Raw genomic sequence first — 15,155 nt, 5'->3', positions numbered from 1 at the left:
CCGATGACTTCCACCCGCCTCGGGGACACAGGTTACATTCATGTTGTCACGTGTGTGCCTTGCACAACTGACGGCCCCAGTCGTTGAGAACCGGAACGGGAGGCTGTAGTTCCCACGGAGGCCACACGGGGGCGCCAGCCAGTCAGCCTCCTGCTCTGGGGCCTGGAGTCACGACCCGGAAGTACTTCTCCAGCTCCCCCCCCCCTCCCCCGCAGCTGATATGGCGGCCGCCGCGGTCTCCCGGACGCTGCTCTCCGCCGCCCGACGGCGGCTGTGGGGGTTCAGCCGAAGGCTCCCACATGGCGGCGCCTCTGCTCAGGTGAGCCTCGCTCCGCCGCGCCGGGGACGAAGCCGCTGCGCTCCGGGGACTCCGGGGCCTCCGGGTCCCTCCACCCCTACCCAGGGCCGCGGGACGGGGCGGGGCTGCAAGAGGGGGCGGGGCCACAGGGCGGGGGCGGGGGCAGGGCCGCGGGCGGGGGCGGCTGCCCGGGTCTAGGAAGGAGTAGGGGCTGACCACTAAAGTGTTAGTGTTTACAGACTGGGGAGATCAGTGAGGAATGCTGCCTCTTTTTTTCTGCTTAAGACAAGTTAATCCTCAGTTTATTTGAAAGTTTCATTGCTCCAAAGATATCTGGGAATGTGTGTGCGTGCGTGTGTTATTACCAATGTTGTATTCACCAATGTTGTATTCGAGCCCTTCTCACCCGAGAGGAGACCAGGGCGAGCCCTTTATGAATTTGAAGTTTTTATTTGAGCCACACAGACCGGGCCTGGGGCATGCACTCTTTTTTTATTACAAGTCTAAAGAGGTGGCCTGAGCAGGGTGAGCAGGGGTTTTATACAGGTAAAACACAAGTTTGGGACATCTCGTTGGTAGCCGTGATGTCTGTTAGCAAGCGTGACCAAAGATGAACTTTTTTTCTCTTGTTTATTTTTCTCTGTGTAGTCCTAGCTGACCTGGAACTCACTCTGTAGACCAGGCTGGCGCTGAACTCACAGACGTCAGCCTGCCCCCAAGTGCTGGGATTAAAGGCGTGTGCCACCAACTGGCCCAGGGTATGAACTTTTAATAATAATAGGGCACACGAGTGACTATGGTACTTCTGTTTGATCTGGCAGCAGAAAGCCTCGTGGTTACAGAAACAGTAGTTCAGGTTAACAAAAATTCCTTAAGTACCTGTCTTATCTGGGGTCTCCACAGCAACTCTTGTAAAGGAGAACATATTAGTTGGGGCTGGTTTACAGTTCAGAAACTTGGTCCATTATCGTCACTGAGGGAAGTATGGGGCTGTGCAGACAGATGTGGTACTGGAGGAGGAGCTACAGCTGGATTGGCAGGGAGCAGGAAGAGAGAGACTCCGGGCTTGCCTGAAGCATTGGAAACTTCCTCTGCAAGACCACACCTCCTAATAGTTCCTCACCCCAGTGACCAAACTTTCAGATCTGTGAGTCTTTGGGGGCCATTCCTCTGCAAACCACTGCAGTACCCTGCATGCCTGACGGTTAAGCTGACCTCAGGTTTTTGGGTCAGGATGTAGCAAATACGTTTTTCTTTCTTTTTTTTTTTTTTTTTTTTTTTGATTTTTCGAGACAGGGTTTCTCCGTAGCTTTTGGTTCCTGTCCTGGAACTAGCTCTTGTAGACCAGGCTGGCCTCGAACTCCCAGAGATCCGCCTGCCTCTGCCTCCCGAGTGCTGGGATTAAAGGCGTGCGCCACCACCGCCCGGCGCAAATACGTTTTTCTTATTTCACTATGAAAAGAAAGAACTGCTAGGTGGTGAGTCTACAGTGTTATAGGTGACAGTCTACAGTGTGATGGGTGACAGTCTACGGTGTGATAGGTGACAGTCTACAGTGTGATGGGTGACAGTCTACAGTGTGATAGTGACAGTCTACAGTGTGATGGGTGACAGTCTACGGTGTGATGGGTGACAGTCTACGGTGTGATGGGTGACAGTCTACGGTGTGATGGGTGACAGCCTACAGTGTGATAGTGACAGTCTACAGTGTGATGGGTGACAGTCTACGGTGTGATGGGTGACAGTCTACGGTGTGATGGGTGACAGTCTACAGTGTGATGGGTGACAGTCTACAGTGTGATGGGTGACAGTCTACGGTGTGATGGGTGACAGTCTACGGTGTGATGGGTGACAGTCTACGGTGTGATAGGTGACAGTCTACGGTGTGATAGGTGACAGTCTACGGTGTGATGGGTGACAGTCTACGGTGTGATGGGTGACAGTCTACGCTGTGATGGGTGACAGTCTACAGTGTGATGGGTGACAGTCTACGGTTTGATAGGTGACAGTCTACAGTGTGATGGGTGACAGTCTACAGTGTGATGGGTGACAGTCTACGCTGTGATAGGTGACAGTCTATCAGTATGATGGGTGACAGTCTACGGTGTGATAGGTGACAGTCTATGGTGTGATAGGTGACAGTCTACAATGTGATGGGTGACAGTCTACAATGTGATGGGTGACAGTCTACAGTGTGATGGGTGACAGTCTACAGTGTGATAGGTGACAGTCTACAGTGTGATGGGTGACAGTCTACGGTGTGATGGGTGACAGTCTACAGTCTGATAGGTGACAGTCTAAGGTGTGATAGGTGACGGTCTACGGTGTGATGGGTGACAGTCTACGGTGTGATGGGTGACAGTCTACCGTGTGATGGGTGACAGTCTACGGTGTGATGGGTAACAGTCTACCGTGTGATGGGTGACAGTCTACCGTGTGATGGGTGACAGTCTACAGTCTGATAGGGTTCTACCCACATTTCCTTTGCAACCTTAGCTTCCTGTTACATTTTTGTGAAGTCATTTTTATATTTTTGTTTCCAGTCTAGGAGAGTGTTTTATGGAATGAGCCTGAGGTCTTTCTTTCTGATTGACATTGCATAACAGAGTAGTAAGTAGTGTTTGCTCCCTTTTCCTCCTGTGTCTGTTAGCCGTGGTGTTGTGGAGGGAGCCGACTAAGAAGCACACAGGCTGCTGCTCAGGTTGTTCTGAATGTTCCCGAGACACGTGTTACATGTTTGGAAAATGGACTCCGAGTCGCCTCTGAAAACTCTGGGCTCTCAACGTGCACAGTAAGCGACTGCAATAGCCTTTCACCTAAGGGCGCCTCATTTGGGAGGGAGCAGACTCGCGGCAAGTTGATTGGCCTTGATTCTCTGGGCGTGTGAACCTCTCTCGCTTTGCTTTCCGTCTGTCTTTGTTGACAGAAGCGTGGTTGTGGGGCTCTCCTGCCCTCCTGTACACAGCACGGGGCCCCAGCCAGCTCCCACATCAAGACACAGACAATTAGTTTGGAATGATCCGCCTCTTTTAGGCGCATTTCTGGCCAGCTCCTAATTTAGCCTGTTTCTCTTTACCTACCTTTTCCCTTGGGGCTTATTTCCTTTCTTCTGTATCTCCGACCTTCACTGCTTTTCTGAGTCTGCCTGGCTTCTTGCCCCAGGCGTGTCCTGCTCTTCCCTCTTCTCATTCTTTTGTTCTTCTTCCTCAGCCCAGATTTCTCCTCTTTATTCTCTCTGCCTGCCCCTCCTCTACTTTCTCGACTAGCTAATGGCCATGGAGCCTTAGGGAAACAGATGCAATACATCCTTACAGAATTAAACAATCTGTTTAACCAAAAAATTAGGCTTTTCTCTGTGCAGCATAGATAAAAGCAGCACACCTTTTCACAGTTGAAGTACTAGTCTGCAGCATGAATAGATGTGGTACATCTTTGTCTAGTTCAAATAAGATTCCACAGCGCAGTATTAAAACTCCTCTCATCCGTTTTACTGATGTTTCAGAGACCTTAAATGGTTGTGTCTGAGGTTATAAAACTTACATGTGAATTTTTTTAAAATATTTTTATGGTTTATTTAACTTTATTTTATGTGCATTGGTGTAAAGTGTCAGATCCCCTGGAACTGATCTTCAGACAGTTGTGAGCTGCCATGTGGGTGCTGGGAATTGAACCCGGGTCCTCTGGAAGAGCAGTCAGTGCTCTTAACCACTGAGCCATCTCTCCAGCCCCCCTTACATGTGAATTTGAACCTGACTTTCTGACAGTTCTGATGGTGTTTATACCACAGTTATTAATTGGATGTACTAATGAGCTATGTTAAGAATTTGAGTCTGATATTTGTTTGGTTTTTCCAGACAGGTTTCTTTGTGTATCCCAGGGCCAGGCTGGCCTTGAACTCAGTGATTCACCGTCTCTGCCTTCTGGGTGCTGGGATTAAAGCCGTGCTCTCCCACTGTGTGGCTGAGTCCCATATTTATAATAGCTACCAGTAGCCTGGTGCTGAAAATTTCAAGTCCCAAGTCCTATAAATGAACTGTCAGTTCAGTGTGGTCCAAGAGAACTTAAGTGGAAACTTAAGGTTGGAAAACACTTGCCAGAAAAAGGACTGAAATTACCTTCTGTCTCCACAAACTGAATTTTACTGTATGATTTTTAATAACGTGTTTGTGTGGGGGACATGTGGATTCAGGTGCCTACGGAGGCCGGAAGAGGAACTGCCTAAATTGGTGCTGGGAAGCGCAGTCAGGTCCTCAGAGCTATGAGTGTTACTAGCGGCTGCATCTTCTCGCCAGCTGCCAGGGATTTGCCTAATCGTTCTGTGGTTCCATTCAGGTTGGGCTGTGGATTGACGCTGGGAGCCGATATGAAAACGAGAAGAATAACGGAACAGCTCACTTCCTGGAGCACATGGCCTTCAAGGCAAGTTGTGAGGCTTTGCTGAAATAGTGTAAAAATACTGCACTGTAAGGACAAGATGATCTCAGTGGATGCCATGTTTCTATTTTTCCAGTATTTGTGAAATAATTACTGATAGTTGCTTTCTGACTTTGAAAGAAGGGTGCTCTTTTGGGATACAGGAATACACAAATGCCATCCTCAGTGGGTATTTTTTGAAACCTAGTACACTCTACAAACTTGACCTTGCCTGACTGGCGTTGGCTTTTGTTGTACACTTACTGTCTAAAGTGTTTAGATGAAGGATAGAAGGAAAATGTCATAATGGTGTTTTTTTCCTTTATTTCAAGGGCACTAAAAAGAGGTCCCAGTTAGACCTTGAACTTGAGATTGAAAATATGGGTGCTCATCTTAACGCCTACACCTCCAGAGAACAGACCGTGTACTATGCCAAAGCTTTCTCTAAAGATTTGCCAAGAGGTATTGTTACCTATACTGCGGAAAATGCAGTTTCCATGAGGGTTCAGACATAATTTAACACTGTGGTTTTTGTATGTCTATTATTTCAAAATAAATAAATAAATAAATAAAAAACAGACCTAGAGGGTGTATGCTCTTAGGGAAGAATTAAAACCAAATTAAAATGAAATTATTAACTTTTGTGATTAAACAGTTGTAATCTGTTTTATTGCTCTAAAGTTTTAGTTACGGTAGGATTTCGTCAGTATCACTTGAGTGGTACTCTCTGCAGTGCTCTGTGTGTTGTTTGTGATTGACATCAAGCTCTCCACACTATTTTCTGAGCCAGGCCTTACTTAGAGCCTGGCTGGCCCAGGTTTGTCTAGACTGCCGGAGAGCAAGCGTTATGCTTCGTCCTGTCTCTGTGCTGGAAGAGAGGTGCTCCCGTCTGGTGGTGGAACTCAGGTCCAGATGCCTGGGTGGCAGCCAGGTCGCTGTGAGCATCTGCATCACCACCCAACTCATCTGGGTGTTAGTGATAATTATAAAAAAATTAACTAGTTTCATGGTAATTTCCACTATTTCATGACCATCTCAGTATGAACTTTCTCCAACCACCTGCTTTATCCTGTTCACATTTGAAGTTAATTGGCTCAGACAAGGCCTCAAAAAATGAACTGAAACAAGAGAGAAATTTATACTGGAACAAAGCAATGAAACTTAGGGTTGTAAGTTTATTTTACCCTTAATAAAATTTATATTGCTATAGCAACGAGGGTATCTTTTTTGGGGGATGTAATTTTTTTCCATAAAATTTGCTCCACCTCTGACTTCCTACCAAGCTAGGACATCAGCAGACAGAGTTCTGTAAGCGGCTCCTGAGGACATATTTTGGGTTATAGTGTTTTTTTTTTCCTTTCTTACATTGCAGCCTCATTGCTATGCAAATGTGGGTAGCAGTGTTTCTACCCGTGTATCTGCGCATGTACCTGTTCTCTCTCTTAACACATCATCTTCTGTTTCATACTCTTGTGTGTGTGTGGGGGGGGGAGTGTTTTAATCAGGATTTCTCTGTGTAGTCCTGGCTGTCCTGGAACTCACTCTGTAGACCAGGCTGGCCTCCAACTCACGGAGATCCGCCCGCCTCTGCCTGCCTTATTGCTGGGATTAAAGGTGTGCACCACCACTGCCAGGCTAGTTCATACTTTTTATTTAGAACCATCTGTATTAGCAGCAAGATTTCTTAGGATGTCTGACCCAGAATTAATAAGAAGTGGTAACATTTAGGATTTTCTCAAGGTCTTCTATACCATAGAGTTTCTATTTTGCATTCATTTTAATGTGATAATTGGATTAAATGTTCTAATTAATAATATTGAATGATGGTTAGTGTCAAGGTTTCTGATGTTGGCTTAAGGGATTGTAATGTTTGTGTTTCTGGTGCTTTAATTTCATTTAGCTGTGGAAATTCTTGCTGACATAATTCAGAACAGCACGCTGGGGGAAGCAGAGATTGAGCGTGAACGTGGAGTGATCCTCAGAGAGATGCAGGAAGTTGAGACCAACTTGCAGGAAGTTGTGTTTGATTACCTTCACGCCACAGCTTATCAGAACACTGCGCTTGGGCGGACCATCCTGGGACCAACTGAAAATATCAAGTTCGTGTATTTCTCACTTGAAAATTTTGCACAAAAATTATGACATATACAAACTTTCTGTGTTTCAGAAAGTCGTGTTCACTCGGATAATCTAAACTTGTGACTGATTGTGCTGTAATGATACTCATAGAAAACTGGGAGCTAAACAAGAAATGTTGATTATGTCTCGATAGAAAAGGCAGCACTTTTTGCTACTTTCAGCACTTAGAAAGCCTTCGAGTTCTATTCATTTCAGATGTACTGTGTGAGGGGCTGTGCTTTGTACTTCCTGTAGGTGTGGTGGCCTATGACCAGGGAGATTGCTGAGTTCTGGGTCAGCCTGGCTATAGAATGAGTGTCATGGATCACTTTACTCTGGCTTTTGAGGGGCCCACCACCCAGCTCCAGATAAACCACATACGGAGGCTTCTCCTTAGTCATGGATGCCCAGCCTTAGCTTGGCTTGTTTCTAGCCAGCTTTTCTTCACTTAAATCATCCCGTCTACCTTTTATCTCTGGGCTTTTATCTTTCTCTGTCTCTATATACCTTTCTTTCTTCTTTCTCTGTGTATATGGGTGGCTGGGTGGCTGCCCCTGGTGTCCTCCTCTCCTTGTTCTCTTGCTCCTCCTCCCGTTTCTCCTCTCTACCTGACAGTCCACCCACCCTTGCTCCTGCTTTGCTGTTGGCTGTTCTCTTTATTAGACCAAGAGGTGTTTTAAAGACAGAGAATCACAGTTTCAGAGTTAAAAAAACACAGTGTAAACACACCTTAAGATAATATTTTCCAAGAACTGAGACCCTGTCTATAAAATGAAATGAAATAAAGTAATCTTACTCCTTTATTTACAGGTCTATAAACCGGAAGGACTTAGTGGATTACATAACCACGCACTACAAAGGACCAAGGATTGTGCTCGCTGCTGCTGGAGGTTGGTTGTTCCTCTGTCTGCGCTAGACAAGGTTGTTGGGTCCTCTTGGGGCGCATCCTGAAAGTGTTTAAGTGTGAGCACTGGACCAGACTCCCTGTTGTGTTTTTAGTAGGTTTCATTTACAGAAACCTTAACAACCCATTCAACACACAAGCGTGCCTAACAGTGTAAGTTTCTTAGAAGACAAAGGCAGATGAATGAACGCGCGGAAGCAGGTAACTTGGGAGACTGTTGTGTAATTATAGTCTTGAGATTTTAGTTGAGAAATAGCTTTCTCCTTGGCTGAACCTGGGATGGGTATAGCTATTCATGTGCTCAGTTACTCAGTAAAGCAACTGGTCCTATAAGGAAAGTACACTGGGAGCCGTGAGAATGTGTAATGTCAGTCAGAACATGTAGGTGCAGCAGATTTCCTGTGAGTTCTCACTTGATTTCTTGGCAGCCTGAATTTTAATTGACTTGCCCATTTTCTCTTTCAATATTAGAGTATATTAGTTTTGTGTGTTTTTTAGGAGTTACTACAAACTAAAACAAGTTGATGTAATGAACTTTGGAGTTGTTCTGTATAGGTCCTGAAGTCCATTAAAGTTAATGGTATGGCCTAGATTGTTAGCATTTTGTCTTACTGAGCTACACATTTTTTGTTGTTTTGAAACAGACTTGCTATATATAGCCCAGGCTGGCCTTGCACTTAAAGCCATCCTCCTGCCTCAGTCACAGCTGAAGCCACAATTCCTGATGACTTACAAATGCCATAGTTTATAAGTGTTGGTGTTTTAGATGTCTCAGCTCCCATGTAGTCCTTAGTTACTAGGAAGTATAGCTGTATTGTACCAATACACAATTTCATCCCCACATCCTTCTAGATTGGGCTGTCAGAGGAGAGCGTGCTTCTGGCTTATTTAACCACGACAGTTACTGGTTCTGAAGGCAAAACAGTGACGAACAGGGGCGAGGGCTGTGTGATGGATTCTCTGCTCTCTGGCATCTTTGTCCCGCCATGATTCTGGGCTGATGGTCAAGGCGACTCCTCCATGGCAGTTCAAGAACTGTGCTGCCTCGCTGTCGTGCTTTTTACATCACAGCTTTTTGTTTTGGTTTGGCTTGGTTTTGTTTTTGAGACAGGGTTTCTCTGTGTAGCCCTGATTGTTTTGGAACTTGCTCAGTAGACCAGCTTGACCTCGAACTCAGAGATCCACCTGCCACTGCCTCCAGAGTGCTAGGATTAAAAGGCGTGAGCCACCACTGCTTGGTTACATCACAGATTTATTTGGGAACTATGGGTATAAACTCTGCTTTTAGTTGGTTTTCATTTAGAAAAACCCTTTTTTAAAATTTGTTTTCATGTGTGTGTGTTGCTTGCCTGTGTGCATGTCCACCAGATGTAGTGCCTAGTGATGGCAGAGGTCAGGAGGAGGCGTAGGGTCGCCTGGGCCTGGAGATATAGATGCTTGGTAAGCCATCATGTAGGTACTGGGAGCCGAACCTGGGTCCTCTGTAAGAGCAGCAGTGACCATCTCTCCAGCCCTCATTTAAATAAATCTTTTTTGTTTGTTTGAGACAGGGTTTCTCTGTGAAACAGCTCTAGCTGTCTTGGAACTCACTCTGTAGACCAGGTTGGCCTCAAACTTAAAGAGATCTGCCTGCCTCTTCCTCTCAAGTGCTGGGATTAAAGCCCTGTGCCACCACTGCCCACCTTTAAATAAATCTTAATGGTAATACTTTTAAAGCCTTTGCACAAGCCTAGCATGTACTTAGAATTGAAGCATTCTGGAAACTGAGGCAAGAGGATTCAGAGACCAAGCCCAGGCTGGACTGCATGACCAGGCCTGTCTCAAATGCATAAACACATGTCTAGACTTTTGAGCTGGTACCTGTGTTCTGTGACTTTCCTGACTGACCTTGTGTGGGTCCCATGCCTGGATAATAAGGATCTAAGTGATTCCTCTGAGGTTTGGGTGTCAAGTCCTGAGCAGCACATGGGAAAATAGGCATGTTTTTGAAAGTTAGAATTGATTTTGGTTCTGGAGCCGAGAGCGAAGCACTTCTTTGTGTACAACTCTGAAGACTCAACCATGTTTCTCTTCCTCCCTACTTAAAAGGTAACTTATGAAATTGACTTTTGACTAGGGTGTACACTGGACGTTTATAATTTAACACGATTGTCTATAGAAACTGGGTTTTTTGAGGGTCAAATATTTTTTTTTTAAAGTGATGAATGACAATTTCTCACTCTCTTGAACTGGCTTGGTGTTCACTGTGCAGAGATTTGTACTCCTAGAAGTTATATGAAGCATATGAAGTTATAATGCCCAGAAAAGTTTTAGAGACCTATCAAAAAGTCTAGTAGAATTAAAACGAAGAAAGTCGAATGCATTTGTCTGTTGGTGAACACCAGCTGCTCAGGGAAAGCTTTGAGCCCAAGGCTCAGCGAATGCAAGTCCTCCATGTGTAAGATACATCACATGATCCACGCCATACTTCCTGTAAAGCATACTGCTGGCAGGTGGCTATCTTGAGTTGATTTTGTGGCTTTTGATACGTAAGAATATATTTTCCTTCAATTTAGGTGTTTGTCACGACGAGCTGCTTGAGTTGGCCAAGATTCACTTTGGTAACTCTTTGTGCACACACAGAGGTGAAGTGCCAGTTCTGCCTCCTTGTGAGTTCACCGGAAGCGAGGTAGGCAAGCTCTTCCTTAGGTCCAGCCTCTGCAAGTCTCCTACTTAAAAAGGAGCCTGAGGGGGCTGGAGAGATGGCTCAGAAGTTAAGAGCATTGTCTGCTCTTCCAAGGGTCCTGAGTTCAATTCCCAGCAACCACATGGTGGCTCACAACCATCTGTAATGAGATCTGGTACCCTCTTCTGGCCTGCAGGCATACACACAGGCAGAATATTGTATACATAATAAATATATATATATATAAAAAAAGAGCCCGAGGACATGTCTCAGTGGTTTGCCGTGCTTGCTGCACTAGCAGAGGACACAGCCACCTGTGACTCCAGTTCCCGGGAAGCTGACACCCTCTTGACCTCTCTGGGCTCCCCCCCCCCCCCCCCACACACACACGGGATAGGGGATTAAAAATGTTAAAGTAGAGAGGAGTGTATAAAATCTGTGTTTCAGGCTGGAGAGTTGGCTCCAAGGGTAAATACAGGTGCTGGTCGCCAAGCTGGTCATCTTGGGACTCAGCATCCTGCCCATGCCCACACACACACACATCAAACAAGATGTAAACTTTTTCAGTGTGTGTATTTCTAGCAGGGAAATGTGTAAACTGAAACACAGGAAGGGAAAAGGATGGGCGCATTTGCGTACATTTCTTCCTGTTTCACGTGAGTGCCTTGCTTTTCTTTCCCGAGGAAGCAGGGTGTGAGAGCAGTGTTCACAGTTGCTCATTGTGGTTTTTCTCTTGCACAGTGCATGCTTACATGTGCTAGGGTATAAACACAATCTTATAGTAAAAAGACTGAATTTTGACCTTTGTACCGGGTGTGTTGGTTTCATTTCTGCCCCACAGGCACGGTTGGGATTGCGGAGGATCTGCTTATCAGCTGCAGCGCTGGGCATCAGGTCTAGTTGGCCACATTGTGATGTTCACAGCAGTGTGATGCTGGCAGCTACACAGAGCTGTACCATTTTACTGCTTACATGTGGGTTAAAAACATCACAGTAAACATAAAATATTAGCGGAATAAGGCAACTCCTGTTGATCAGGTGGTATTTCCAATGTGGTGTTCTGGTGAAATAAACTATTCTGTAACTCTAGGACTAGTGTTACTTAACTAGTTATCTGTAGAACCCAATAAATGGAGACTTATTAGTTATGAATGCTCACCCTTATGTTTGCTCCACTAGGTCTTACAACTTAACCTGTTTCTCTTCATCCCCATTTGCCTGGGGCTTTTCACCTTTCCTTCTGTGTCCTGCTGTCACTGCTTCCTCTCTGTGGTTGGCGGATGCCTGGCTGGACGGCCCTGGGCATCTCCCTCTTTCCCCCTTTTCTCTCCTCTCTTGAGTGTAGAGTCCTCCTCCTGCATATTCTCGCTGCTCACCAGCCCTGCCTGACCAAAAAAGGGCCTTGTGCAGACAGAGCAACACATCTTTACCTCGTTAAGGAAATGTAACGTCAACGTAACACAGCTTTACGTAGTTAAAGTACCGGTCCACGACAGTTACCTTGTTTGTTGTAACCCAGATCCGAGTGAGGGACGACAAGATGCCTTTGGCACACCTTGCAATAGCTGTTGAAGCGGTTGGCTGGGCACATCCAGACACAATCTGTCTCATGGTTGCAAACACACTGATTGGCAACTGGGATCGCTCTTTTGGAGGAGGAATGGTAAGTGGTTTTTGAAGTAACTTCATGATAAATGGAAGACTGTCATGTTTTTTTAAAACATGAATTCCTTGTAAGGCTCTTCCCATTTTTGAAATGGCAAAAATAGGTTACTTGTACCATGATTCTTGACTCTTGGATTGTACCTAAGCGAGGAAAAAAAACACCTTGTCATACTGTTTGTTGGTGGGACGATTGACAAAATAAGGGCAGAAGAATCCGTTTTTACTGTTCTAATAGTAGCAGTAGGTACTGTGGTCAGTGTTAATGTTCTGACCTTCTGGGCACTCTGTCTTCATTGGTACACATTGACGACCCCAGAGGCAAGGAAATCCACAGCTAACTCTGAACTTCTGGGAATGTATAAGGCTTGACTTGTGGTGCAGTGGTGCCTTGCCTCACCCGCCCGAGCCCTCGGCTCATCCACCGACAAAGGAAGGAGTATGTCTGAAGAAAGCAGACAGAAGGCATGGGCCTCTTTGTACTACTTTTACAACTTTTCTAAAATGTTTACATTTCAAAATCCAGTAAATTTGTCCGAAAGATCCAAAGTACATTTCCTGTGACTATCTTAGCTTTCGGTACAGCATCACCTCAGGGTGCATAATCAGAGCCTTCCGTGTCCTGGGAACAGCACTATAGGCTATAAATGGGTGCACCTACTAAACCAGTTGCAAGAACTCATTGCTTTGCCGGGCAGTGGTGGCGCATGCCTTTAATCCAAGCACTCGGGAGGCAGAGGCAGGTGGATCTCTGGGAGTTCGAGGCCAGCCTGGTCTACAAGAGCTAATTCCGGGATGGGCACCAAAGCTACAGAGAAACCCTGTCTCAAAAACCAAAAAAAACAAAAAAAAACAAAAACTCATTGCTTTTATATTCTCTGTTGAGGCAGGTAAGTGTAATTCTTCCTTGGATTGTAAAGTTACTATTGAGGTGTTGCTGGGTAGAACTGGGAGCCTAAGCAGAACTTGGTACGTCTTTAATCCCAGTACTCAGGAGGAAAACACAGGTCAATCTCTAACCTGGTCTACATAGTGTGTTCTAAGCCAGCCAGGGCTATGTGATGACCGTGTCCACAACGGCTAACCATGTAGGGTTGGCACTCACTGACAGCCAGAGCTCACTGTGTGTGTGGACTTGGATCCATGTGTCCAGTGTACAAACCAAGCTTGATTTTTTTTTCCCAGAATTTATCCAGCAAGCTGGCCCAGCTGGCTTGTCACGGCAGTCTGTGCCACAGCTTCCAGTCCTTCAACACGTCCTACACAGACACCGGACTGTGGGGACTCTACATGGTCTGTGAACAAGCGACGGTGGCTGACATGCTGAACGCTGTGCAGAAGGAATGGTGAGGGGACGACGTGAAACCTGGAGTTTATTATCGTAGGCTGTGTCCTAACGGCGGTAACTCCAGCTTCAAAGGACAGATATTTCTTTTAAACCTCATGTGAAGCTAATTATACTCTAAAATATTTATAAGTCAACCGGACGTTCAGAAAATACCTCTAAAAGCACGAGGAGTGGAGACATAGGGCAGTGGTAGAGCACGTGACTTCCTTAGCACACCTAGAACCCTGGTCTGAACCCCTGGAATTTCCCAATGGAAAAAGGAAAGGCAGGTTAGACAGGCGAATGTGATCTTAGCATAAGAAAGCAGTGGTTCTCACACTTCCTCATGGTGTGACCCTTTAGGACAGTTCCTCCTGGTCTGCTGGCCCCAACCATAAAATGACTTCATAACTGTAATGTAAATATCTTATAGACAGTCTATAGGTTGAACACTACTGACCAAAAGGATTAGTCAGTAGGCCAAGGCAGAAAAACCCAGTGCTTCCTAGAAATTTCTTTCATTATTACGAGTCTTAAGTCTCTAAATTTAGCTAACTGGGATATTCTTGCTTCTTGATTTAAATACTGGGCTATTAGACTCAGCTGACTGTCTTGAGAAGCTAAGACGTGACCACTGATCCTCCCCTCTCTGAGCTCACATGGCGACTCCATAAAAATAATTCGTACTTTACCTTTAGTTTTAGGATTAGTAATTTCAGGTTTTTACTGAATTGAAATATAATCATCTGTATGTTGTGTTATAGTATAGTTACATTTAGTAACATTCCGACTGTGTTCTAGGACGCGACTCTGTACCAGTGTGACCGAGGGTGAAGTAGCACGAGCAAAGAACCTCCTGAAAACAAACATGCTGCTGCAGCTTGACGGTGAGCCTTGAGGGCGGGTGGGAGGTGCATGGGCTGTCCTCATGGCCCACGTCTCTCTGGATACTTAGATTCCCTTCTCTAACAGGCTCGACTCCAATTTGTGAAGACATCGGCAGGCAGATGCTATGCTATAACAGGAGAATTCCCATCCCCGAGCTTGAAGCAAGAATTGATGTAAGTAATCCTTAGGTTCCCTAACTCATGGTTTGGTTTAGAAAGGTCACGCATGGGGCTGGAGAGATGGCTCAGAGGTTAAGAGAACTGACTGCTGTTTCGGAGGTCCTGAGTTCAATTCCCAACAACCACATGATGGCTCACATCCATCTGTAATGAGATCTGGTGCCCAGAGCACTATATACATAATAAAAAAAGAAAGAAAGGAAGAAAGGTCATGCATGTAGAATCCATCTTCACTACAGAAAGTCCTGATGATATCGTCCGTTTTAGGCTGTGAATGCAGAGATGGTTCGAGAAGTCTGTACCAAGTACATTTATGACAAAAGTCCAGCCATTGCTGCCCTCGGTAAGTCTGGCTCTCCCCTGTGTACACAGTTGCTAAGGACTTGGGTTCTGTTCTCACTGTCTTCTTTTGAATCCGTAGGTCCTATTGAGCGGTTACCAGATTTTAAGCAGATTTGTAGTAACATGCGCTGGATTCGTGATTAATTTTTGTGATCAAATATTCTGCGCACATATATATTTATAAAACTAGAGATCTTGAGATTTATCGAGCTGCCAGTCTCCAAATGGAAAAATAAAAACGTATGTGGACTTTTGCTTTGCTCTGTTATGCATGCACTTTCAGGGGCTGAGGCTACAGCCCTGACAATTGTTTAGTGTAACGGTTGAACTTGCTGTTGGGAGCAGCACATTTAAATGAC

General features: G+C 45.5%; 1 protein-coding gene across 1 annotated transcript; it reads left to right on the top strand.

Moving 5' to 3' along the window:
• The first annotated feature begins 201 nt into the window (after positions 1–201).
• On the top strand, positions 202–15,046 carry LOC121458879 (mitochondrial-processing peptidase subunit beta). Its single transcript, XM_041668237.1, has 13 exons — positions 202–319; positions 2,949–3,089; positions 4,631–4,717; positions 5,044–5,173; positions 6,612–6,810; positions 7,640–7,719; positions 10,289–10,401; positions 11,918–12,061; positions 13,246–13,406; positions 14,189–14,274; positions 14,360–14,448; positions 14,722–14,797; positions 14,876–15,046. Exons 1-13 carry the CDS (start codon positions 221–223, stop codon positions 14,938–14,940), a joined length of 1,470 nt encoding a protein of 489 aa, XP_041524171.1. The 5' UTR covers positions 202–220; the 3' UTR covers positions 14,941–15,046.
• Positions 15,047–15,155: the final 109 nt, after the last annotated feature.

The sequence above is a fragment of the Microtus oregoni genome, unplaced genomic scaffold, assembly GCF_018167655.1.
Source record: "Microtus oregoni isolate MIOR12 unplaced genomic scaffold, Mior012 000018F_ref0000195, whole genome shotgun sequence".
Classification (NCBI taxonomy): Eukaryota; Metazoa; Chordata; class Mammalia; order Rodentia; family Cricetidae; genus Microtus; species Microtus oregoni.
This window is presented reverse-complemented; position numbering and strand designations above follow the sequence as displayed.